The sequence below is a fragment of the Syngnathus floridae genome, chromosome 7, assembly GCF_059516105.1.
Source record: "Syngnathus floridae isolate MCC-2025c chromosome 7, RoL_Sflo_1.0, whole genome shotgun sequence".
NCBI lineage: Eukaryota > Metazoa > Chordata > Actinopteri > Syngnathiformes > Syngnathidae > Syngnathus > Syngnathus floridae.
Window position 1 is genome coordinate 7483118 of NC_142419.1, and position 24383 is coordinate 7507500.

The 24383-nt window shown below is 40.3% G+C and overlaps 3 protein-coding genes and 1 long non-coding RNA gene across 4 annotated transcripts in view; 2 read left to right on the plus strand and 2 right to left on the minus strand.

Moving 5' to 3' along the window:
* The first annotated feature begins 897 nt into the window (after positions 1-897).
* On the plus strand, positions 898-3422 carry crybb1l3 (crystallin, beta B1, like 3). The gene is made up of 6 exons (XM_088381221.1): positions 898-971; positions 1444-1517; positions 1609-1727; positions 1836-1968; positions 2142-2284; positions 2631-3422. The coding sequence occupies exons 2-6, from the start codon at positions 1452-1454 to the stop codon at positions 2797-2799; spliced, it is 630 nt and encodes a 209-aa protein (XP_088237347.1). The 5' UTR covers positions 898-971; positions 1444-1451; the 3' UTR covers positions 2800-3422.
* Positions 3007-4326, minus strand: LOC148394972 (uncharacterized). Its single transcript, XR_015859502.1, has 2 exons — positions 3977-4326; positions 3007-3371 (listed from the first exon to the last, which is right to left on the minus strand). It is a non-coding gene; the product is annotated as an uncharacterized LOC148394972 (long non-coding RNA).
* On the plus strand, positions 3800-16443 carry unc119a1 (unc-119 lipid binding chaperone a1). Its single transcript, XM_088381222.1, has 5 exons — positions 3800-4332; positions 13414-13527; positions 13991-14081; positions 14937-15109; positions 15467-16443. Exons 1-5 carry the CDS (start codon positions 4209-4211, stop codon positions 15577-15579), a joined length of 615 nt encoding a protein of 204 aa, XP_088237348.1. The 5' UTR covers positions 3800-4208; the 3' UTR covers positions 15580-16443.
* A 1133-nt stretch (positions 16444-17576) lies between these two features.
* Positions 17577-24383, minus strand: part of foxn1 (forkhead box N1) — a 9478-nt gene continuing 2671 nt past the window's right edge. Inside the window, exons 3-9 of the mRNA XM_088381014.1 lie at positions 23790-24098; positions 23581-23676; positions 23334-23464; positions 22724-22820; positions 20248-20455; positions 19751-20179; positions 17577-19074 (exon numbers count right to left, since the gene is read on the minus strand). Coding sequence (XP_088237140.1) covers positions 18779-19074; positions 19751-20179; positions 20248-20455; positions 22724-22820; positions 23334-23464; positions 23581-23676; positions 23790-24098 — 1566 coding nt within the window. The 3' untranslated portion in view covers positions 17577-18778. The remainder of the gene's footprint in view (positions 19075-19750; positions 20180-20247; positions 20456-22723; positions 22821-23333; positions 23465-23580; positions 23677-23789; positions 24099-24383) is intronic.

Consider the following 24383-nt stretch of genomic DNA (forward strand, 5'->3'; position numbering starts at 1 on the left):
TAACCTAACAAGATGAATCTGGAATTTAAATGAAGAATTTAAGTGAAAAGGACAGTTGCATGACTTTACATCATGTATTTTGTGTGAGAAGCTCAAATCTAAACTGTCTTGTAAAATTGGTTTGACTTGACATTTTACACATATATACAGTATGTGTCCCAGCTTTTTGGTTGTATGGCATAACATTTAATTGGGGGCATTTTAAGCAGAGTACCTCCACCTGCACTGATTCAAAATTGCAACATAACTGAAAATAAAATCACAGATTTTAATATTCGGATGCAAAGTCCTTAGCAATTGTGCCTGGAGTGGAACATGAGCTTATCTGCTTTAGGGTGGACTGCTCCAACTGGTTTCACAGGTGTCATCCCAGACATCAAGTTTAATCTCCTTTGTCCTAAAGCAAAAGACATTTGTCTAACCTTAGCCATGATGAGTTTGTCAAAAAAAAAAAAAAAATATATATATATATATATATATATATATATATATATATATATATATATATTGTACAACACCAGTGACTGTAATACACAACACCACGCTTGAAAATCTTAGAGCCGATTAAACCAAAACGTTGAAGGGAATGTTAAAGCCCAAAGCGCTTCACTGTAGTAAAATTTGTAAAATAAATAAATAAATAAATAATAAAATTAGAAAAAGTGAACACTGCCGAGAGAGTACATGCGCGTGTGCGTGTTTAACATTATGCTGATGGCAGTGAATGGCCGCACTTCTAACAATGGGTCTGTACAACAAAACAGTCAGCCAAGTCAGCATGACTTGTCGAAGCATCATGACCTTTGAACCCGCACACTGTGCTCCAAAACAGCCATCAGCCAATGAGAAACCAGAAACCTCTCTCTGTACTGGCTTACCGGGCGTAAATGTATATATACATCCCCACTCGCTTGCTCCGTCACCTATTACTGTCCCTAGAGATCGACTCATTTCAAGCTGCTTGTGTAAAAGTAAGTTTTTTGTACAAACTGCAAATGATAGAGGGATGAGACTGTGTTTTTTTCTGTGTGTGGATTCACCTCATGGGCACCGAGTGAGCAGATGGAACATTGACATAAAATGCAGCAGGGTGTGATTTATTTCTTTTCTTTCTATTCAACCGGCTCGCGAGGGATGTAAAACTGACAGAAAAGATTGAAGGCCGCGTCTCATTTTAATTCCTCTTTTTAATGAAATGCGACAATTTTACATATGTGGGCTTTTTGGTGAATCCTTTTTTTTTCTCACAGGACAAATTCAGGGGATATAACTGGAAACTGATAATTTAGTCTATTCCATCATAATGTTGATTTAACTGTATATCAAATTGAAAATCCCTTTTTGTGTCAGAAAATGATGTGATTTATTTAGCTCTTAAACTATGTAAGTGTATAATGAACACTCTAATCATGTGTAACTGTGTTTCCTTTTGTTTCTGTACAGCTCTGACGATGTCTCACTCAGGTACTCAAGGCAGCATTGGCAGCCACCCTGCCATTGGGCTACATAATCATAAGGTACTAAAAAGTACATAATGGTGGTTAGTGAGCAGCCAAATTAAATGGGATTGATAGATTTCATCATCTGCTGTATTGTGCTTCTCCGTAGATTTACCTCTATGAATTTGAGAACTTCCAAGGACGTAAAATGGATCTGTTCGGAGAGTGTCGTAACCTATGCGAGAAGGGTTTAGAAAAAATCGGCTCCATCCGGGTAGAGAATGGGCCGTAAGTCATGAGTGCCACGGTGCCGTCATTGTGCAGAATGTCTCTGCTGGTAAAATAGCCATGTAGCATGTCTTTGTCTGTCTGCATGTGTGTGATGTCATATTGCAGCTGGGTGGGTTATGAGCAGCAGAACATGACTGGTGAGATGTTCATGCTGGAGAAAGGAGAATACCCCAGATGGGACACCTGGTCCAACAGCTATAGGTGTGACCGTCTCATGTCAGTCAGACCAGTAAAAATGGTAAGTTCAGTATTAGCCATATTCAAGGTTAGGAGACCCAGGCATGACTGTCTAGCGTATTGATCTCTCACCATCTCTCATCATTTAATGCACAGTTTAGTTTTTATTTATGTTAATCTTGTAGCAGGCTACCAAACAACATCTTATTTAAAAAGTTTTGTGTGTGTTTGTAGGACTCCCAGGACCACAAGATTTGCTTGTATGAGTGCACAAATTTTGAAGGTCGCAAGATGGAGGTGTGTGATGAGGATATTCCAAGCTTGTGGTCTTACGGCTTCCAGGACCGCGTCGCTAGCATTCAGGTCACTGGTGGAACGTAAGTTTTTTCTCTTAGCTCTGCATACGTTTTAGAAATATGTGCCAGACCACTAGAAAAAGCAGTAAAACTAGTGACATACTGATATTAGTGAATTGTATCTTGTAAACTTGGGACTCCCGGAGCAACTTCTCTAGGTCTGTCAGTGCTATCAAACCAGCACCATAATGTTTGGTACATATTGATTTCCAATCGCACAAGTGGTCAACAAACAAATCAAATTGTGTAAGATCAGATAATAACATAAAAATTGGAAAAATGGGTTTTATGCAAACTAAACAGAAAACAATAATTTGGTTGGTTAATTTGCAGTGTATATTTATGGTTGATGCCTTCTTTTTAATAGGTGGGTGGCCTACCAGTACCCAGGCTACCGTGGTTACCAGTATGTGATGGAAACGGGCTCTTTCAAGCACTGGAATGAGTGGGGAGCCCACCATCCCCAGATCCAATCGATTCGTAGGGTGAAAGATATGCAGACACACCGCAGAGGCTGCTTTGAGGTCAACGCCTAAAACTGGTCAGATTCTGGGCAAAAGGGTCACGCTAAACTGCAAGTGACTTGCAAAATCTTCACTGACCACTTTCCAACACAAAGCACATTGCTACTGAATATTGTTACTGATTTTGTCAGCACAGTTTGGGAGTACATAAGGCTTCCATAGTAGCTGCACTATTGGTAAAATGCAGTAAGCAGCGATGCTCTCTGTCTCCAGACCTCATAAGAATGATAATGGCATTTATTATGTTTCCTTGCTAGTTAGCAGTTTGTGCTATTTCAACCCTTTTCTTTATACAGATGAACATATGTGTTGCCCGAACAATGATGCAAATCAGCCTGGATAACAAATCAGTAATTCCACCAAGTGTATAATATAACCATAGACTCCTGTCAGATCCGCACATGCCGCCCTGCAATATGTATCTTCTTAGAACAACACACAGGACCTCTGGTGGCTGTGCAGGGCTGTGCCTTTTGCAGACATGATTCATTTTTTTGGGCTGGTCCACTTGATCGCATATCGGAGCCCGCCAAGAAGACTTACATTCACACCTTCTCAGGGATGCTGGCATCTGGAACTTTCCACTGGAAACAAAGACAAATAATAAAAAGTGCAAACTTTGTCACACTGTGAAACTTTTGTTCTTGTTTTGTCTTGCAGTATAGCTTTATTGTTTTGCATTTTATTGATCATTATGGCAGGGAAAATATGATGCCTTTGTATACTTGTATGCTCACTTAAATAACTTGATATTTGCGTGTGCGATTGTGTGCGCGCGCGTGTGTGCGCGCGCGCGCGTGTGTGTGTGTGTGTGTATGTGTGTGTGTGTAGATGAGCCTAAGAAATTCCACCTTGAGGGATCAGAATGAATAGCATCTAATTTGATGGCAGAGAGAGAGACAGAGAGAGAGAGAGAGAGAGAGAGAGAGAGAGAGAGAGAGAGAGAGAGAGAGAGAGAGAGAGAGAGAGAGAGAGAGAGAGAGAGAGATGGAGAACATGCTGAAAAAGGTCCTCAGTGTCGTTGAGCAGACGACTGCAGACTGTCATGACGGCGTGCGCAGCGCTCGTTTAAAGCCGCAGGATTTGGTTTAGCCTGTTGTGAGAGCCGATGAGCCTTGAGCGAGTGAAGGAGGGAGGGAGGAAGCGAGGGAGGAAGGGAGGGAGCTAAGGGCTGATTTTGATCTTTTACCGGATCGAGAGGAGAAGAAGGGAGGTGCGAGGCACGGAGAATGGGCTATTTTGGACCCGGGCACTGAGCCTGCTCTTTGCTGCGCGGTGTATTAGGCAGCCTTCGACGCAAGCAAATCGCCTCCCGCGGCCACCGCCAAGTCGACGACGCCGACGAGAGCTCCTTCCACTTCTTGTCAGAAAAGCGCCAGTTCAAGCCAGCCTGCTCCACGCTCAAGTGTTCCTCGCAGGACATGAAAGTGCAGCAAGGCTGCAACTCGTCAGACATGGGCATCCCCGTCACCACTGAGGAAGAACTGCGCAGAAACAGCGTCATCACGCCTGAGGATGTGCTTGGTTTACAAAAGATCACCAAGAGTAAGTGTCCTTGTCTATTCGGAAACTGTACGTGTAATTGGCAAGATAGGGGCGTGCGGTTAAATCCTTGCTGCTTCAGATTAGGGTTGCCCATCTGCTCCTGTGCCCCTGTGTGTGACTTTATATCGCGCAGCTATATCCGGCAAACACGACGTTTGCAATCAACGAGGTCTTCAAGCGCACTTATGCACCATGGACAGCGACACCAAAAACTCTCCATTCATTTTTTCAAAGAGACGCAGTCAGTCACCCAATAGGGTAACAAATATTTTGCATATGTGGAATCGATGTTTCGTCGAGCAGTTGGGTGGGAAACTGTGACTTTTGTTTCGAAGTTTGACACTAACCATGTGGATAGAATGTAACATAACCTAATGAGAGAGAGAGAAATATATTTCACAGGTTAAAGATCAGCAGTCAGGTGGATGAAATACAAATTGGACTTTTAGTTACGTCACGGTAGCACAGCTCAACTGTTTTTTTTTTGCAAAAACAACGGATATGTAAAGTTTTCGAATTGACACAATTGATTACATTTGTGAAAAATAAACAAGTTAAAATAAATCTACACACTTGTAAGGTTTTTGAAGTTTAATGCAACACAATGTTTACTCAATTATTGTTAATATAGAGGTCATAATTAAAGGTCAACCTCTGAGAACCACCTATCATTTTAATCAAATCATCATCAACAGCATCGTCATCATAATACAGTTTTATTTTTTTTATCCATCCAGTTTCTCTATTGTTTACCCTCCCTTCTGTAGCAAGTGAACTTGGTCCAGCTGGCTTTGGATGAAATCGCGGGGCACAAATTGTGGGCATGCCTATCCCAGCAGTCATCGGGCGGTAGGCCAGGAACACCCTGAGCCAGTTGCTGGCCAATCGCAGGGCACACGGAGACGAACAACCATCCGCAATCGCACTCACACCTAGGGGCAATTTGGTGTGCCCAATCGGCCTACCAAGCATGTTGTTAGGATGTGGGCCGGAGATGGAATCGAACCCGCATCCTCCTAACTGTGAGGCAGACCAGTGTTCCACCGTGCCGCCGCTCCAACCCAATATCTTGGTGGGTGGGCACGGCCCCCTGTGGCCTGCCCGTGGGGTGGGGATGGGTGTGTTCAGCAGTACTTGTTAAAGTAATACTGCAACAAATCATTTTGCTTTATATTCTAATAACTATTATTGTCACATTTGCACCATGTCTGAAGCCACCACAAGGCCTCTGTTTTCTCACTGTAAAGGACGTTAACTCAAATGTCCACTGGATAAAAAAAGTAATGTAATGTAATTGATTTTGATTGATTCATATTAAGTACTAGATTTCTTTCATCCCTATGAATAGATGTTAAACACTTAAAGTTGCAAATAATTAATCAAATAAACAAGCCATAGAAGCACGGTTCCACCGGAGTGAGTGGAAAAACTGTACTGGCGCTGCATCAGTGAGATAATACTTAAATCAGCCATGATGGTGCACTAATCTTGCCTCACCAGTGACTACACGTAATCTGGATTATGTTAGGAGGGCGGAAACGCCATATTATGCACCAACCTGGCACACAACAGGTAATTAAAGATCCCGCAACTACAACGTATGCATAAATACGTGCCATATTTTTCAGGGTAAGGCGTTTATTTCTTGCTTGCTTGCTTGCTTGCTTGCTTGCTTGCTTTCTTTCTTCCAATGAGGCCACTTAATGCCATGGCATCTAATGTTTATATTTTTTTAAATAAATCCCCCATTCTTTTCTGGTCAGTGTTGCAATGTTGAGCATCTTTTGCTTTGGAATGTTCCGCTGCATACACTTTCTTCGCTTTGCAGATGCCTTAGTACAGGGGTGCCCAAACATTTTCAGCTCGCGAGCTACTTTTGAAATGACCAAGTCACAAAGAGCTACCCACTAAAAAAATATAATAATTTATTTTATATGTGTGTATCTATCTATCTATCTATCTATCTATCTATCTATCTATCTATCTATCTATCTATCTATCTATCTATCTATCTATCTATCTATCTATCTATCTATCTATCTATCTATCTATCTATCTATCTATCTATCTATCTATCTATCTATCTATACATATATATATATATATATATATATATATATATATATATATATATATATACATGGCTGACGTAATTTTCGGAAATCCAAATGATCACACATGGAACTATATATATATATATATATATATATATATATATATATATATATATATATATATATATATATGTCAACGTGAAAAAAAAGTCCTCCCATTCCTTATGAAAGTGATACTTTTTTTAAAATCTTTTTTAATCTTTTTTTATACCCTTTATATAACCTTTATACCCTTTTTTTATACCCTTTCTTAAGTTTAAGAGAAAAAACAGGGATCTGACAATTGGAAGGAACTCGCGAGCGTTAGTGTTGTGTTGTTTGCGCCGTTGTTTGCGCACGCGTCAAGAGCGAAAAAAAAACCAAAAACATTTTAATGTCACGCGATCGACCAGTAGTGGCTAGGCGATCGACCGGTCGATCGCGATCAACGTATTGGGCACCCCTGCCTTAGTGTGTTGAGTTAAAATCCTGTTTATTTTCCCTAAAGTAAAAAAAAAAAATCTAGTCGTGTATTTGAAATGTTCTGTCTGTAATGTGTCAATAACTGCAACGGTCACACTTTGGGGATTTAAAGATGCTGTTCCCTATTGAGAAGTTGCAAAGAGTTAAGAACACAATTCAGCTCTTCATTTTCTGTTAGAAGGGACGGGAAAGTGGTGCCTGATGTCAGGAGGGCAGTGATTGTCTCAACAGCTAGAGGCAAGGTCGTGTTATGGGGGCAGCTCAGAGGCAGCCAGTCATGGTGTCTCAGTACGATTAGTGTGACACAACACAGGCAGCCAAGCGAACTTCCACTGAAAAGCACTGCTGAGAAAGGGAAAATGGAACATCAGCATTTGTTCGTAGTCTGCGCTTTCATCTTCTACCCCAGCAATTGTTAGCATTTACTCTCTTTTCTCTCCATCTGTCCTTTCTTCAACCATGTTCTGTTTGACTGCATTTCCAATTAATTTCCACCATCTCACCTTCTCTTCATGCTTCATCAGTTTTATAAGAAACCAAAAGAGCAGAAAACTCTGAGGGCACTAAAACTTAAAGTACAAATTTCTGAAGGTTATTGATTACTCCCTAAGACATGACTTTCCTGGCAGGCATCTTCTCATCCTTCAATATACTCTCTAGTCTCATGTCCCCCTGTGGCATTGGCATTTATTTCTTCACTTTGAGTATCATTGTCCTGATTTGGAACGTTGACTGTCACTTTATGTAAACCCCATTCTCAGAAATGTGATAAACTTTGGGGGTTGCTGTTTGTTACTAATTTTTATTGTTCCTTAGAAATTTGATGCGTGTTCATTATCATGAATTTATGTACAGTATAATATACCGAAAGTGAGGCAGAGAACTTCCCAGCATGCTTTGCAGCTTCCACTCTTTGCAAATAGTTCATGCTCATTATTCGCTCTGTTGTGAGTTGTGTGTCTGTGATGTCTTGAAGCTTGAAAGTCATCTCAAGTATGAGGAGTGACTTGTCGTGTTGTATGGACTAAATTTCAAATTTGGTTCGCTCTGATTGCTTGGTAGTAAAATAATATAAGAAGACATGAACATAAAATGTGCGCAAAATTTGTCAAATGTATATGTGCTGATTCTTTAGTTACACCTCCATGCTTACATGAAATTAGTTTCAATAGAGGTTCTGAGTACTAACACTCAACATCACATGGTCACATCTCTCTAAAGCGTCTCTCTTGCCCCCCCCCCAAAATCTATTTTATGTTGCCCTCCAAAATCTCCCTACATGGGTTTGGGGGGGATCACTTCTATTGCCAATTTTGTGAGGGGCCTGTAAGGGAGAGAATATTACTGTAAACCTTCACATGGACTGAAAGTCCTAGCACACAAGGTCAGTGGATGGTTTTAAGATGCAGAGATGATGACATCTAAATGTCAGTTAGCCTCGCTTTGCTATGATCCACACAGAATGGTATAACAAGGCTAGTTGTGTCTTGGAACATGTTGGCGTCTCCTACTTTTTTTTTTTACTAGGGTGGGGGTGGAGCTAATCCACGTCATAATCTTTTAAATGCTGACTCGACTATATTGCGATTACCCAACATGTTTAGAGCTACTATAGTCTTCATTGTAGACTGTGAAGAGATAAAAAGTAGTGTTGATAAGAATATGTATACCATACAGTACGAACTATATATTTTCAAATGAAACAGTTGTTTATGTGTGAACATGTAATAATGATGATATCTAATTTGTCATGCCTAATGTCCACCTTGAATCAAAATTACAAATTTGAGAAAAAGGCCAATACTTTTTTAGGGCCCTGAGCATTCATGTGCAAAATTAAAGGGGAAGTCAAGTCAAAAATATTCTGCATCACAAAGCATAGGGGCTCATCTTCCGAACATCACATGATCAAACCCAGAAAAAAGATTTCCTATTTTTTTCTTACTTGAATAAGATAATAAAAATATTAGAAAAATATTAATCTTGTCATATCGTAGGATTAATGGAGTCACTGATGGACAATGGTGCAGGCAGCGGGGTTTCACTTCCCATTCAAGGACAACATGAATGTAAATGTGGGTGTGAATGATCGCCCGCCTCAATGTGTGCATTGTTATTGGCGGCCCGGATCAGGATAAACGGTTTAGAAATGGATGAGGAGTGGATAGTCTTGTGAGTAACCAAACAATCAAATAAATAAATAAAATAGTGTTGTAGTTGTGCAAGTTTGAAGACAAACCAACAGATCCTTAATCCAGAAAGAACAGAAAAAAAAATCCTAATCCACATGCTGAAGGGGTGTGAATCATGTTACCAACAAAAGATGTGAGTCTTCACACAGAGCAACTTTACCCATGACAGTTTTACTGTGGTGCCCCGCAGACATTTGGAGCAAGATATGTGTCTGCCCTTTACACAAAAGTGCTATGATAACAAAAATGAGATGTGGGCTCCGGGGTGTGAAAATTAACATATACAGTTGAAAGTGAAGGATAAGTGTCAAACTGTGTTGATTGGTTTGATTACGGAGGAACATGTTAACACGTGACACAGATCATACAGACTTTAGGTACTGTGAAGTCATTTCCACATTAACTCTATCCATCAAGTCAGTTTGGAACCTATCATCATCATTTTTTTTTTTTGCCTTAAGACCTGGAGAAGCCCTTGAGTTGTAAATAAATAAATAAATAAATAAATAAATAAATAAATAAATAAATAAATAAATAAATAAATAAATAAAGAAAGAAAGATATTGTGCAAAGGGTATTTCCACATTTATGTCTCATCTTTTTTTTTGTTTGTTCTTGCTTACGTAACCGATTTCTCCAATTTCACTTGAGGTCCTCAGAGTGCATACCTTGCCTGAAGCCAAACCAAAGTAGCACCAAAACATAATCGTTCCTATCACTTTGCATTCTTGGAAGATTTTCCAAAGGAAATATACACTACATGCTTGGACTTGTACTTGTTACAATCCCACTTAATTTTGATCAAAACTGAACATTATTGTTTTTGAAAATATGTTTTAATTTTTTTATTTTCAATGAAGCTCTCTAAGATCATTGCAGCTAACTCCTTCCCATAAAATTAAGTTAAATAACTGCAACCTGCACACACACACACACACGCGCGAGCAGGTACGCACACTAAAAAAAGCTCCACTTGATTTCCTTCACCATGGTCACCTAGCAACCCTTTTGATAGTAGTGCCAGCTCACTTAGCTTCTTCTTTGCCCTCATCCACCTGACTGCTCTGCTCAATTGATGTGCCGCAGCAAATAAAAGGCAATTCCGCGCTAGGCGAAGGCGCTATGCAAATTTTGTGTTTCACTTTGGGGAGTTGATGAAGGCGCATCCCTGAAGCCTTCTCCTTTGACTGTCATTACATTTCAGGAGAAAAGAAGTTTTATAAGAATATTAAGAGGATAAATGTCAAAGGGGGAAGAAAACAACATATCTAATGGAATAATCCGTAGTCCATCATATTATTGGGTGTCTATTGAACCCCCTTATATTCATAGTCCCCTGCTGACAAATATGTGCACCTAGTCTTTTTTTTTTTTTTCCTCTGGAATTGATCCTCATCTTCTGCCTGCTAAATTCACTTGTTCATGGCACATATTCTGTAATGCCCCGAGTTTCTATAACATGGTGAAAAAAACCCTGGCTAGATAGAGAAGTAGTAATTAGTGTCCAAAAAATTAGCTGAGGTGACACAATTGAATGACAAGCTTTGTATGCAAGGGAGGTGCTCGGTTTAGTCTGGGTTGTTCGTGGAAGATACAGAATTTGATTTTTATGAAGTATGGTGGCAAGAGCAAAGTCTTTTCTGGAAAAAACACATGAATTTTCCCTGAAGCAAGCCGGCTATTATTTTTCTGGTTGCCTTTCATCAGCGTCATAATTTGGATTTTGAGTCACTTGTTAATACAAACAAGACTTGAATGCAACACTGCCAAAGAGCAAAGTGAGATGCCACGTATAGCTCTTTAATCCCAGAGATTAGCGTGGAATTACAGACTTTCGGACAAGGATTGACTTCCCACAACACATGTTCTTGTCCGTTGGACTCTCCCACAAACCCCTACCGAACGAAGTAGGCAGGTGTGTGCGCTCATACCACTCACACGCACACACACACACGCACAATAATCCATAGCCAGGGGCAGGCCGCAGTGACATTAGCATCACAACTCTACGTTCACATGGTACAGTGTACCCTTGTATGGCAGGCTGTGTCATGTCTCACTTCAACAGCACCCGTAGGCACCTTGGCACACTGTTAGGTTCATTGGGAGGTTACAGAGGATATTCTTTCTTTTTATTGTTGGATGGCTAAATCACACAATATTTACACAATAACTGTTTAATTTTACATAAATGCATATGGGGCAAAAAGAGTACAATCTTTTTGTTGAGTTTTTGGAAGGCAGCAAAAATGTTTTTAAAAATCTATGCATCGTTATTTCCACCATGTTTGCGACCTATAAACGGTATGACTGAATTTCCCCAAAAAGCAATTGACTTTTTTAAGAGAGGGAGAGTCAAAATATACAGGATGTTGCAGTTGTATTAGTGCGCACCCCATTATCACCGTGTGGCTATTTTCAGAATTAACCAGTCAAGCGCTTTTTAATTGGACTCAGGGCATTTTTGCTATAATTACAGAAAAGTTTAGTAGTTCGGCAGTGGAAAAGGTAATTTCAATTATTGTTTTTGTTGTTTTAAGCATTTTAGTTTTTATTCTATTTAATAAAATAAAATGTTCTATATAGTTGAACATATTAGTTTTAGTTTATAAACTTTAGAGGAACTTCATCTTTCACGTATGGCCCAGGTGATCTGAAAATGCCCTCATAATCTAACAGATTTCAACCTAGTATATGTATATGCACCTATGTTTTTTTTTTCAATTGAGTTGTACAACTTCTAAGTTACATTAATGGTGGAAAACGTTAAAATGATCAATCTTGCTGTCATGTTTTGTCCTTAATACAAACAAATGATTTGAACAAGGGTGTGTAGACTTTTTAGATGCACTTATAGCATTAAGTACTAGTGAGCTGGTTTTTATCTGTGAGGCATTTGTGACAGGAAAGAAATTTATGGCAGAAAGAAGGAATAGAATAAAATAAGTATATTGCAAATTCCACCGCCTTGATTTTCCTTCATCTATCTGATGTTAGTTTGCAGTCTTTCTAATTATTTTTAAGTTCCACTTAAATGAGTGTGAATGCTTGTTTTTCTTTAAGTGGCCTGCAATTGACTTGCGACCGGTCCAGAGTGTGCCCTGCCTCTCATTCAAAGTCGGCTGCAATAAGCTTCAGAATATAGTGGTTGAAGCAAAGATGATTAAAGTGCAGTAAGAGTGAAAGTTTAATACTGAAGTGTGATTTATACATTTTAGATCCAACGCATATTCGTCACTCTCACTCAAAATGTCAAAAAGCACGTCAGGCTATTAAACCTCAGCGAAGAGAAAAATGTGCCTCCAGTAATGTAAAGTGAAGCAAGATTTTAATGATCATGATCAACATTAGATATTTACCACTAGTCATTATGCATTTGCAATGATTTCTTTTTTTAATGTACAGGCAAGCAAGTCCAATAAATTAGAATAAGCAGCCATCGCAATATAGCCTTGTTCATATTTAGGGCACTCTAAGCCTAGGTGTCAACTATAGTGTGCTTTATTTTATTAAATGGTCTATAAATATCTTCAAGCAGGTGGCTAAAGCCTACCTGGGCCATCTGCTCTCTAACCCCCACAAATACTTAGATGATACTATTTGGATTTGTTTACAGGTTCAGACACACTGCGGCTTCCTCAGGCGATTGTCTTGCGTTTGTTTTTTTCTTTCTGCGATGAACGTAATTGTATATTTGAAGGTCTGGTCTAAATGTATTACGCAACGTTGAACGGGCAAAATGAACTTGCCAAGGTGTGTCCACTGCCACTGGTTCGACCATGTGATGGTAAAACACAATAAGCCTCTTATGTCTAATCCTCCTCCCATGTTGGCAAAGGAGCATTTCACACACACGCACACACACACTAACACACGGACACAGCAAACGGTTTAATGGGGTAAAAAGGGGACCATTGAAAATGTCCACAAAATAACGATGAGATGTTAAAGATTGTATGTGAACAGCTATGCTTAGCTTCAGCCTTTCTATGTTTTCCTCGTGCTTATGTGCTTCCCTCCCACATTCCAAAAACATGCTTTTCAGGTTTACTGAAGATGAGCCCGGAGGTGTAATTGGTAGTGGGAATGGTAGTTTTCCTCTAAAAAAAAATCCAGCTGGAGGAGACTCCAGATCATGTAACTCTGAGCTCAATAAGCGGACAAAAATTGGTGGATAGATTGTCAGAAGTGCCATACAACAACAACAGCACATCTGCACACATTTCTGTCCACCTGCTCAAACCTTTTATTAAAATGACATCAATAGTGTACAGCAGTGTATGTGAGTGCATCTCTTTTCTTCTCTGTTTCAGACTATCTTTGTTCACCAGAGGAAAACGTCCACATGATCGACTTCACCAGATTTAAGATCCGTGATATGGAAACAGGAACAGTCCTGTTTGAGATCACTAAACCTCCAGCACCAGGTCAGCTCATAAGCTCGACAAAAATGGCCCACTTAACTCTCATGCTCACTATAGTGCAGAGGTCACCAATGTTTTTGAAACCGAGAGCTACTTTCTGCATACTGAATAATGTGAAGGGCGACCAGTTTGATACGCACCTAATAACACTCTCACTCCAATTACCTCTTATATGTGAAGACACTGATCATTTTAATGATGTTTCTGGTATTTCTCAATATGCAACACTTTGTACATCTCTGTGCAAATGTTTGCATTTTTACATAATTCAAGGAAATCACAATTTCCCTTCATTGATGAGCTATTTTTAGAAGAGGCCCACGGGCTACTCGAGATGGAGGGCACATGGTGCTGCATCTATTGAAGGAAAAGTTGTTTCGTATTTAATCTCGTATTTTTCGTGTTTAAATAGATTGCTTTAGCTTTATTTCTTCCAAACTCACAATCATATCATTTATCCATGCAGGAGGTCGAAAGCAATGTGACCCCAACGCCGGGCGCTTTGTTCGCTACCAGTTCACCCCTGCCTTTTTACAGTTGCGGCAGGTCGGAGCCACGTAAGTCTGCCTTCTATTTGAGTGAAAGGCAAGAGGGAATTAAAACAAAGAGACTTGATGTGAGACAGCAAAAGAGAGAGAGAGAGAGAGACCGAGAGAGAGAGACAGAGAGCGTCAAAAACTAAATGATGAACTTGTAAGGCCGGCTGTTCTACCAGAACAGTCAAACAGGATGTGTGGGCTGACAAGCAAGAACATACAGAACATTCTGTCAATGTTTCTGAGCAGTGCTGGAATGAATTAATGCGAAACAACTATGTCCTGAATGGATAGATAAATGGATGGATGGAAGGATGTATGTATGGATGTATGTATGGATGTATGTATGTATGTATGGTTGGATGGATGGATGGATGGATGGATGGATGGATGGATGGATGGATGGACGGACGGACGGACGGACGGACGGACGGACGGACGGACGGACGGATGATGCAATAGTAGCTGTACTTTTTGATTGAACAAGCAAGCATGTAATGTGTATGTTTTCCACAGCCTAGTTCAGTGGTTCTTAACCGAGGTTGCTCGCACCGCCTAGGGGTGCGAGAATGCTTCCTAGGGGGTGCGAGGATACCCTGGGGGAAATTTACAATTTTTCAGGGATAATGGTCAGGTAACCGAAAAAGGTGAAAAATTCTGGAAATCAAGAAGTCATTGTGTTAATTGGCATTAGGGATAATGCTAGTTAAGCCTTATAGCTGTAAAGTAAACCAATTATTATTATAATAATTATTTAGGGTTAGGGTTAGGGTTAGGGGTGCGAGAACTGGTTGGTGAAGTGAATGGGGTGCGAACAAGGAAAAAGGTTAAGAACCACTGGCCGAGTTTGACTGGGTGGGCCTCTTGTGTGTGCAGGGTGGAGTTCACAGTGGGCGACACACCCATCAACAACTTCCGTATGATCGAGAGACACTACTTCCGAGACCAGCTGCTCAAGAGCTTTGACTTTGAGTTTGGCTTTTGCATGCCCAGCAGCAAGAACACATGCGAGCACATCTACGAGTTCCCGGCACTGTCAGAGGACATCAGTAAGCACAGTCTCACTCAACAGCTTGATACACAAGTTTTTTGTACCTTCTGCTATCTAGTGGAAGAACATTTAATTGTTCTTCGCGTCAATAGGCATCACTGCCGTAGAATAGATGGATGAATACAAATATTGTTGTAAATGGTCACAGAAATTCATTTGTGGAGGCCAATAGTGTTTCTTCTGTGTTTTTTCTCCAAGTGTCCACCCAGTCCTGAGGACAAAGTGCATACTAGTACAAAGACCTGCTGTAGTCAAATAAATTCTCAAACTATTTTCCATATTCGCGTGGATTATATTCACAACTTCACAAACCCCCCAAACGTAAATCCCAAATATTTTGTCTTCTCTCTCATAGTGCGTGAGATGATCATCCATCCGTATGAGACACAGTCTGACAGCTTCTACTTTGTGGACAACAAACTGGTGATGCACAACAAGGCAGACTATTCCTACAGCGGGGGTCCATAGATCCACCATTTCCTCCCCCTTCTTTAGACATTGTCCACCCAGCCGTTTCCACTTCAGGGCCCTAAATAGAAGAACCCACACGGACGTCTCATTGCTGTTGGCTCCTTGTGTAGGAATGTACACCAGTGAGCATTTACAGCAGTGTGTCTGCGGCCGGCACGTGTTGTGCATACAGTAGTGATTGGGAAATGAAGCTTCAATTTGTCCTCATGAAGCAGTTGTTATAATTTTTGACTCCTCTGAATGGCACTTTCTATTCAGCATAGGGCTGAAAGCTCACTGACCTGTCATTTCTTAAATCCTTTCTTTGAACGATTAGTGTCATCTAAAGGAGTCTAAAAAAATCAATAACTGAATCATGAAGCAGATTTGAAGCTTCATTTTCCCATCACTACCCTACATACAGTACATATCAGTTCAGTAGATGGACATTAGTTCATTTCCATTGTGTGTGTTTTGATAGCCAGTACTAATAGCTAGAGATCATAATACTTTGTCATTATGGGTCCTGATGTTTATATAGTTTATACTACTGATGGAATCTATTTCTGATTGCGCACGTCACATGAATCGGTCCCAACACGACTCAGCTCAGAATGACAGACAAGCGTGATATTTGTCAATTTGTGTATCATTTTTGTTTGCTTTCAGGTTCATAGCATTGTCTAGAGTATTTTTCAAAAGAGTAGTCATTTTGAAGTGTCAGACAATATACATAGAAATTTTGATATCCAGTACATACATTGTAGTACAGAACACTGCATATACATTTTAATTATGATATTAAGTGTTGTAAGAATTTTATGTCCAATTTTAAAAAGTGGAATTACATCAATGCAATAAATATGGGACTTTTTCCGAAAATGTGAGTGATTGCCTTTGATTTTGATCAATACACCCAATCATGCTTGAGACAATTCGAATTAATTTTCACAAGCAAAAACTCAGCTGGAAGAATTTGTACAAGTGACTTTACTGCCATCGTCTGTGCAAAATGCATTATTACGTTACAACCACCAGGCGTCTTTCTTGTTTCTTTGTATAACAATAAAAGCGAAGCGAGCCATTTAATATGTTGCATTTGGGCCTAACAACAAATACATTTATTGGTTAAGTGAAATGTCAATAATAGTTAAATATAATTGCTACCTTTAATGGATGCACGATACTTTTGACAGAGCCTTTCTTAATGGCAAGATTGGCAAGTCCGACTCCAGGTGACAAATCTTTCAGTGACCATGAAGTCAAAGTAATACATCAAACGTATGGTGTTTTTATTTGATAAGTTGTAGGCGTTTTGTGTGCAAATATGTGTACGCCGATACAAGCAATACCTTTTCGCTATACAGTAATCCCTCGCTACTTCGGGCTTCACTTATCGTGGCTTTGCTCTATCGCGGATTTTTTTCAAAATTTATACGTATTGCGGATAGATTCGGTGCATCGCGGATTTTTTTTAATGTCTCACTCTCACACACACACACACACACACACACACACACACACACACACACACACACACACACACACACACACACACACACACACACACACACACCGTCATATGCAGGAGTGAAGCACACTATCAAAGTCAATTTGACAAAAGTGTTTAAAAATGCAGAAAAATGTTTAAAAGTATACATAAAAGTGTTTAAAAATGAAATAAAAGTTCATAAATCCTTGTGTGGATATTGTAATAATTTATGTTCTCTTCTTTGCGGATTTTCACCTATCACGGGTGGGCGTGGAACCAATTAACCGTGATAAATGAGAGATTACTGTATTTGGCAACTTTTCCAACCCCTCTAGCAACAATTTTCCCCAAAAAGAGAAGTAAAAATGACAACAGTGGTCCTAATGCTTGCAATATTCTTATTTTCTGCACAGTGGAGAACATAGGTCTAAGAAGATTTGGTCTGAAAATACTATAGACTAGTGATTCTTAACCTTGTTGGAGATACCGATGTCACGGATCGAAATGGAGCAGGGCGACCAAATGTACCTTGGACCAGGGTTTATTTAGGGAAACGGGAATTGGAATGGAGCATGAAGGGAAAACAGACAGGAAACTGGGAAACTAATTTACCAGCATCACAAAACACCAACAGGACTGACTGACCGACAGGGATGACAAACGGAAAACGACCGAAGCAAAAACAGAAACAATGAGCGACAAGGAGACATGAGACAAGAAATAATCCGACAAGGGCACACAGACAGGACTTAAATACATGACAGGTAACAAGGGGCAGGTGAGGATGATCACACTGATCATGGGCACACAGGAGGGGAGGGGCGAACACACGGACAGAAACCATGACAATATGGACACGATTGGGGACAAGTCGTGACAACCGAACCCCACCAGTTTCATATGTGCATTCACCGAACCCCTCTTTGGTGAAAAATATTATTATTTATTTCAAATTCAAGACATGAATGTTTTTACCAGTGCACAAAATGAGCTGTGCATCCCCTAGTTCAAAGAATAAAACCAACACGATGCATGAACTCAAAACAAATTACATACCTGCAAATCAGCATGACTTCTGCTGATGCCTTTGCAAGACCAGTTCAGATATGCGTCATCACGAATTTACACGACAAATCGGGTGTGTTCAGTCCTCTGCAGAAGAGGCTCTGCCGAACCCCTGAGACTGACTCACCGAACCCCTAGGGTTCAATCGAACCCAGGTTAAGAACCACTGCTGAAGACAAATTTACAGTTTCGTATATTGTACTTAACATTTTGAATTTAAGCAATGGGTAAACTATGAAAGTTTGATTTGAAATAAAAGCAATAGGGATTTGTCATCAATTTGATGACGTCATGTAAAAATAAGTCATATTCACAGAGTGCACTGTGATTTAAGACCACCATCAATTTATATACTCTGCTGTTCAAATTTGTACAGGAAACATTGTCGTTTTCTCACTTTGCTCAAATTCTCCATTTCCCCCAAATAACTTGTGCCGATTTTGAGTTGACATGGAAATGTATGGTCACACAAGCCACGAGAGGTCTTCTCTATTCTCACTGAGTCGAGAGGTGAACACACTTGGGAAAACAAACATTTGAGGACTTCCTGGGTCACAGATCCAATGGTGAAGCCGCCTGCTACCGTAACGCTCATTCTAAAAACGTGTCAAGGATCTGTCGGTTAAGAAGGGGTTCACAGTTGACAGTTACATTGCCTGTTCACACTAAGGATGTGGTGCAACAGGTCAAATACAGCGGTAAATTGTCAGCTGAATAGACGTCGGGATGCCAGCCGCTTGAACACGCGTGTTGCTTCAAGCTCTGTTTGCTCGATGTGTCATCAAACTCTATTTTATGGCGGGCCAACAGTGAGGTCTCACTGACAGGCAGCATGGTGTCTCCGTCGCTGGGATAGACACAGGATGCCTGTAAACCAGAGGTGATGGTTACAGTCGTGGGGCCACTTTGTAGATGTGACACCAGGCTGTCTTCTTGCAACTCTTCCCACAGGTCACCTTAAAAACAGGTTAAATTGATAAGTCATTTCAATTGAAACAATTGAACTATTGTTCAATTGGAAATTTTCCCTTCGTACAATGTATATAGTAAATTAAGTAAAACAGTTTAATAAGCAATAAAAAAATCACTCCACTTTACAAATTATATTACTATGTGTATTTAATTCAATTTTAATACGTTAACTACTTTTTAGTTTATTGTTAATAATACATTTTATTTTATATCATGATTCACAATAAATCAATTGACCTTGTTATCTACCTCGCCAAGGTGTTCTAAATGTGACCTTCATTGGCCTAAGAAAGTCTACATTAAATCATGTGCATTCTCAGGATTTCTTTAACTGTCTCTCTCAAGGGTCATTTTGTGGCTCCCTGTTCCTGGAATAATTTACAAAAAGACTGGAAACTTCATGATAAGGTCTGAATTGATGTTTCTAAGAATCTGGTGGATAACTGGTAGGAAGACATATCTGACTGTAGATGTTCTGTCTGATATTTGTGGTTTTATGATCAAATTCTGACAGAAAGGTGTTAAATTTAATACTAGATATAGTTTAATTTGCCATTTTACGAGGGGTGTAAATCAATGCAATAAATACATATCATGATAATATAAAAGCTGGTCATACTAGTAATGTAACTCATCTGTGACCGTGCGGGCACTGCCTACCTTTCAATTGCAGATCAGTCAGGCTGGGGTTAAGTACATCCACATCATAAGTATCTCCCTCTAATTGCAAGTCCTGCAGACTCCTTAGACCAACATGAAAGTCATTCTGGTGGGTGATGCTGTAGGCGGGTGGCAGCTTCATAGTCGTAATTAAGTTCATGCTCCCGGGATGGACGTCAGTTGTGTGCTGCTGATCACATGGGGAGCACAGCGCCAATGAGTTGCTAAAATGGGTGTCGGTGAGGAAAGAGGGCTGCTGTGAGGGCGGAGGAGGACATGAGTACTGTGGACGTCGACGAGCTCTGCTGGGTTGGCCATGTGTTGGGCTGGAGGACGTTGGCATGGGCCCATAAATGCCGGCAGGTCTTGTGTATGGTGGCGTTGATCGGAGCGTCTTGGGCATCTGTCCAAGAAGATGGTCTAGGTCTTCTGCAGAAAATAAACATGAAGGTGCTTTTCAGTGCTTAACTTGATCTCAAGACGTTCCAGAGTCCCACCTGGTCTCGCCATGCTCCTGCGAACACTGACGGGGTCTTTGCGGCGCCACTTGTACAACTCCTCCTGCATTTTTTCCACTTTGGCAGGATTGAGAGCCCACAGACAACCTTTCCGAGAGGAATTCCCTTTTTTGCCCTCCAGCTTCTCAAAGCTTTTGTTTAGAGAAAGGTTGTGGCGCACTGAGTTCTTCCATCCATCGGGGGCTGTCTAGAAAGAAGCAGGCCAAGGGGAGATATTGAATCAGCTTGATAGTACAAGACGGACAAAAGTATTTGAACACCTGGCCGGAACATATCCATCCATTGTCTGTATTGTTTTCCTCAAGAGGGTTCTATTGTCAATGATATATTCTCAAGTCTTGCCATTATGTCACAAAATTATGTGATTCTGTTGACTATAGGAAAGACAAAGTAGAGATTTCTACATGTTGTATGTATCCATACGTTTAGAACTGTATATATACTTGGAGTTAGTTGCAGGTGAGACTGCAAATAAATAGTTGCAGCGACAGCATTTTAACACTAATAAAAATTCCAACCACGATAAGCAGACTCCATGTCATTTATCTGTCAGGTGTTCTGACACTGCAGCATGTTTTTAAAAGTGACAGACAATTGCTTGGTACGATGCCATCTAAGTTGTACACAATGATGATGCATTTATTACTGAGATACAAACCTCAGTGCTTAAAAAAATGAAGTTAATATAGTCATCAGGGATCTTACTATGCGCTGTATGAGCATATTATATTTTGTGACTGTTATGCAAACTCCGCAACAATCTACTTATACAACACACAAACAGCCCCCTAATTAAAGTGTGTCAAGACAACCTGATTTGATACCTTCCTCATGCCTTTACACATAGTCATGACCAAAATCTCTGCTGCAAGTCATTCATCATTACAGAAGTAATTAGTGTCATCAAGTACAGTAAGGCTGAAGATAACTACTGGCAAAACAGGATCCATGGGAAGGGGGCGGGATCCATCCAAACCAGGGGTGGGCAATTAATTTTTACAAGGGGCCACATGAAAAACCTGAGTTGTGTCAGAGGGCCACACCTACGATAACTTAAACCTGCTCAATTTTCTTCCATTGTAAAATGCACTAAATTATTTATTTTAAATAGTTGGTACTGGTAATTAGAAGAATACAATTATTCTGTTTATATTTATATTAAGCTATGTGAAATTGTGGTGTAAAGGTCAAATAAAACAACAATTATTAATCAGTACAATTTATTCTTAACTTCTTTAACTTTTCCTCAAATGACAAAACCGCTCCATCTCTGGGTGTGAAGCTTGATTAAAAAGTCCTTGTTGGGCTTGCAGTTTTGCTAGCAATGCATCAGCCTCTGATGCGCTCTGTTTATCAATAAATTATGTTCTTTAAACACAGCGACCTGTGTACCACAAATCAGGCACATGGCTTTACCTTTCATTTCTGTAAAGAAATACTTGGCAGTCTATGTCTTGTTGAAAACACGGCGCTCCTTGTCAACTTTTCTTTTCTTCGCGTTAGCACACATTTTGAGGGCAGCATTACTTCGCGCTGTTCTCCTACACGCAGAGCTCACATGCACGCATGCTACACGGAAGTGCGACGCCTTTCAAAATAAAAGCAAAACAGTTGTATTGTACGCACGACACAATTTTTTCTTTTTTTTTTTAAAAAAATTGGCCTCATACGGGCCGGACAGGGACGCACAAAGGGCCGGATGTGGTCCGCGAGCCGTAATTTGCCCAGGTTTGATCCAAACCTATTTATGCTTGCTAGTATAAAGACTTTTTATTGTATTGTATTTCTATTATTATTATTATTATTATTATTATTATTATTATTATTATTATTATTATTATTATTATTATTATTATTATGGGCGGCTCGGTGAGGCACTGGTTAGCATGACCGCCTCACAGTTAGGAGGGTGCGGGTTCGATTCCACCTCCGGCTCTCCCTGTGTGGAGTTTGCATGTTCTCCCCGTGCCTGTGTGGGTTTTCTCCGGGCACTCCGGTTTACTCCCACATCCCAAAATCATGCTTGGTAGGCCGATTGAGCACTCCAAATTGTCCCTGAGTGCAAGTGCAAATGGGTGTTCGTCTCTGTGTGCCCTGCAATTGGCTGGCAACCAGTTCAGGGTGTCCCCCGCCTCCTGCTCGATGACTGCTGGGATAGGCTCCAGCATAGCCACAACCTCCGCGGGAACAAGCGGTACAGATGATGGATGGATGGATGGATGGATGGATGGATGGATGGATGGATGGATGGATGGATGGATGGATGGATGGATGGATGGATGGATGGATGGATGGATGGATGGATGGATGGATGGATGGATGGATGGATGGATGGATGGATGGATGGATGGATGGATGGATGGATGGATGGATGGATGGATGGATGGATGGATGGATTTCTATTATTTTATTTTTATTTTGATGTAGCATAGGTGTGTAACCTGCAGTGTTGTACCTTAAAGTAGGGGAAGTTTTCAGTCATGAAGCTGTAGATCTCACTGACTGGGAGACTTCCCGTTTCACTATTTTTCAGAGCCATGAAGATGAGAATGCTGCAGAGGAACACAAGAGCATACTTCTAAATATATATGGACAATAACATAAATGATTAATCATAAAAAAGAAATAGAGCGGATTCGCATAACTCCTCTGCAGTTTTAAGGTTTGGGGTTCAAATCTGAACTCTGGCCTTTGTTGTGGAATATGCATGTTCTTCCCACACTTGTGTGAAATTTCTGTAACTACCTCAGATTCCAAAAACATATGTGGCAGCTGGGATAGACTCCAGCACCCCCGAGTGAGAATATACAGTACAAAAAAATGGATGATTAAGTTACTCGAGATCTGTTCAGATAAATGAGCTTTAACCTTGGTACTTACAAGTCCGTATATATATCTATCTATATATATATATATATATATATATATATATATATATATATATATATATCTATATATATATATATATATATATATATATATATATATATATATATATATATATATATATATATATATGTATGTAATGTAAATGAAAGTTTGGAAGTAATCAAATCAATTGTCACCTGTATGAGTAAATTGGTTTGGGGAAGAGGGGCTGCAAGTTGTTTCTCTGATGAATTTGAGACGAGCGACTATGGGGAGAATAACTTGGCTTGCAGGAATGCTCCTCAGTAGCGTATGGCCTTGTCGCGACCTGTTGAGAACATACAGGTACGATCTGAACATCTCATATCGTCTCTCTTTAGTCAGTTTACCTTGCAACACTTCAACAGTTATTGCCTCTGCTATGATGTATTGCACTTACTGTACCTCTTGCAGCAGGCTGGCAGAATTATACGATATATAGCACTGAGAATGGGAACAAGGAGTCTCAGCTGGCACACCAGGGAGGTCAGGGTAGGAACACTGGAGAGATCATAAAAAGAAATTTGACAGACAAGGGGTTAGAAATTTCATTCAATGGGGAAAAAATACTTAGATAAACTAGTGTATAATGACAATATGGCCCTTCTCATCACCTGACCATTGTAGGTGGATTGTTCCCATAGTGTTTGCGCCTCACTGTTTGATCCAAATGTGACAGAGCACATTTGAGGGCTGCAGAGCTGCTGCAGGCTGCCAAACGGAGACGAGGCAGGGTGAAGACAAATTGTATTTTCTACCGAATCCTCGCTGAGCTGTCGCAGGTAGGGGTGGAAGCGAGATGCGTCGATGAGGCCCTGCCGTCCCGTGCCTTCTGCGTTGTGCTTCCTGGTCACAGGTGCGTGCCTTAAGGTGAGGGGCGCTCTGGCTTGCTGGCTAAAGCAGACATCACTGCAATGTGTTGTCTGTGAATTAGCATGTTACAATATTAACTATGGTACAAGTATGATGTATCCCGCAGAAATTGCTTCAAAATGCTTGCTTCAATCATTTCTAAATATTTGAGGGACAAGTACCGTATTTTCCGCACTATAAGGCGCACCGGATTATAAGGCGCACCTTCAATGAATGGCCCATTTTAAAACATTGTCCATTTGTAAGGTGCACCGGATTTTAAGGCGCACTGTCAATGAATGGCCCATTTTAAAACTTTGTCCATATATAAGATATATATTTGGCCCGCGGGCCGG

What these genes read in the sequence shown, in the direction of transcription:
- crybb1l3 (XM_088381221.1), top strand. Translation starts at nt 1,452, where the DNA reads ATGTCTCACTCAGGTACTCAAGGCAGCATTGGCAGCCACCCTGCCATT. An exon ending in TTGGGCTACATAATCATAAG is followed by an intron (nt 1,518 to 1,608) that starts GTACTAAAAAGT and finishes GCTTCTCCGTAG; the next exon opens with ATTTACCTCTATGAATTTGA. An exon ending in CAGTCAGACCAGTAAAAATG is followed by an intron (nt 1,969 to 2,141) that starts GTAAGTTCAGTA and finishes GTGTGTTTGTAG; the next exon opens with GACTCCCAGGACCACAAGAT.
- unc119a1 (XM_088381222.1), top strand. Translation starts at nt 4,209, where the DNA reads ATGAAAGTGCAGCAAGGCTGCAACTCGTCAGACATGGGCATCCCCGTC. An exon ending in CACTAAACCTCCAGCACCAG is followed by an intron (nt 13,528 to 13,990) that starts GTCAGCTCATAA and finishes TTATCCATGCAG; the next exon opens with GAGGTCGAAAGCAATGTGAC. An exon ending in GGCACTGTCAGAGGACATCA is followed by an intron (nt 15,110 to 15,466) that starts GTAAGCACAGTC and finishes TCTCTCTCATAG; the next exon opens with TGCGTGAGATGATCATCCAT.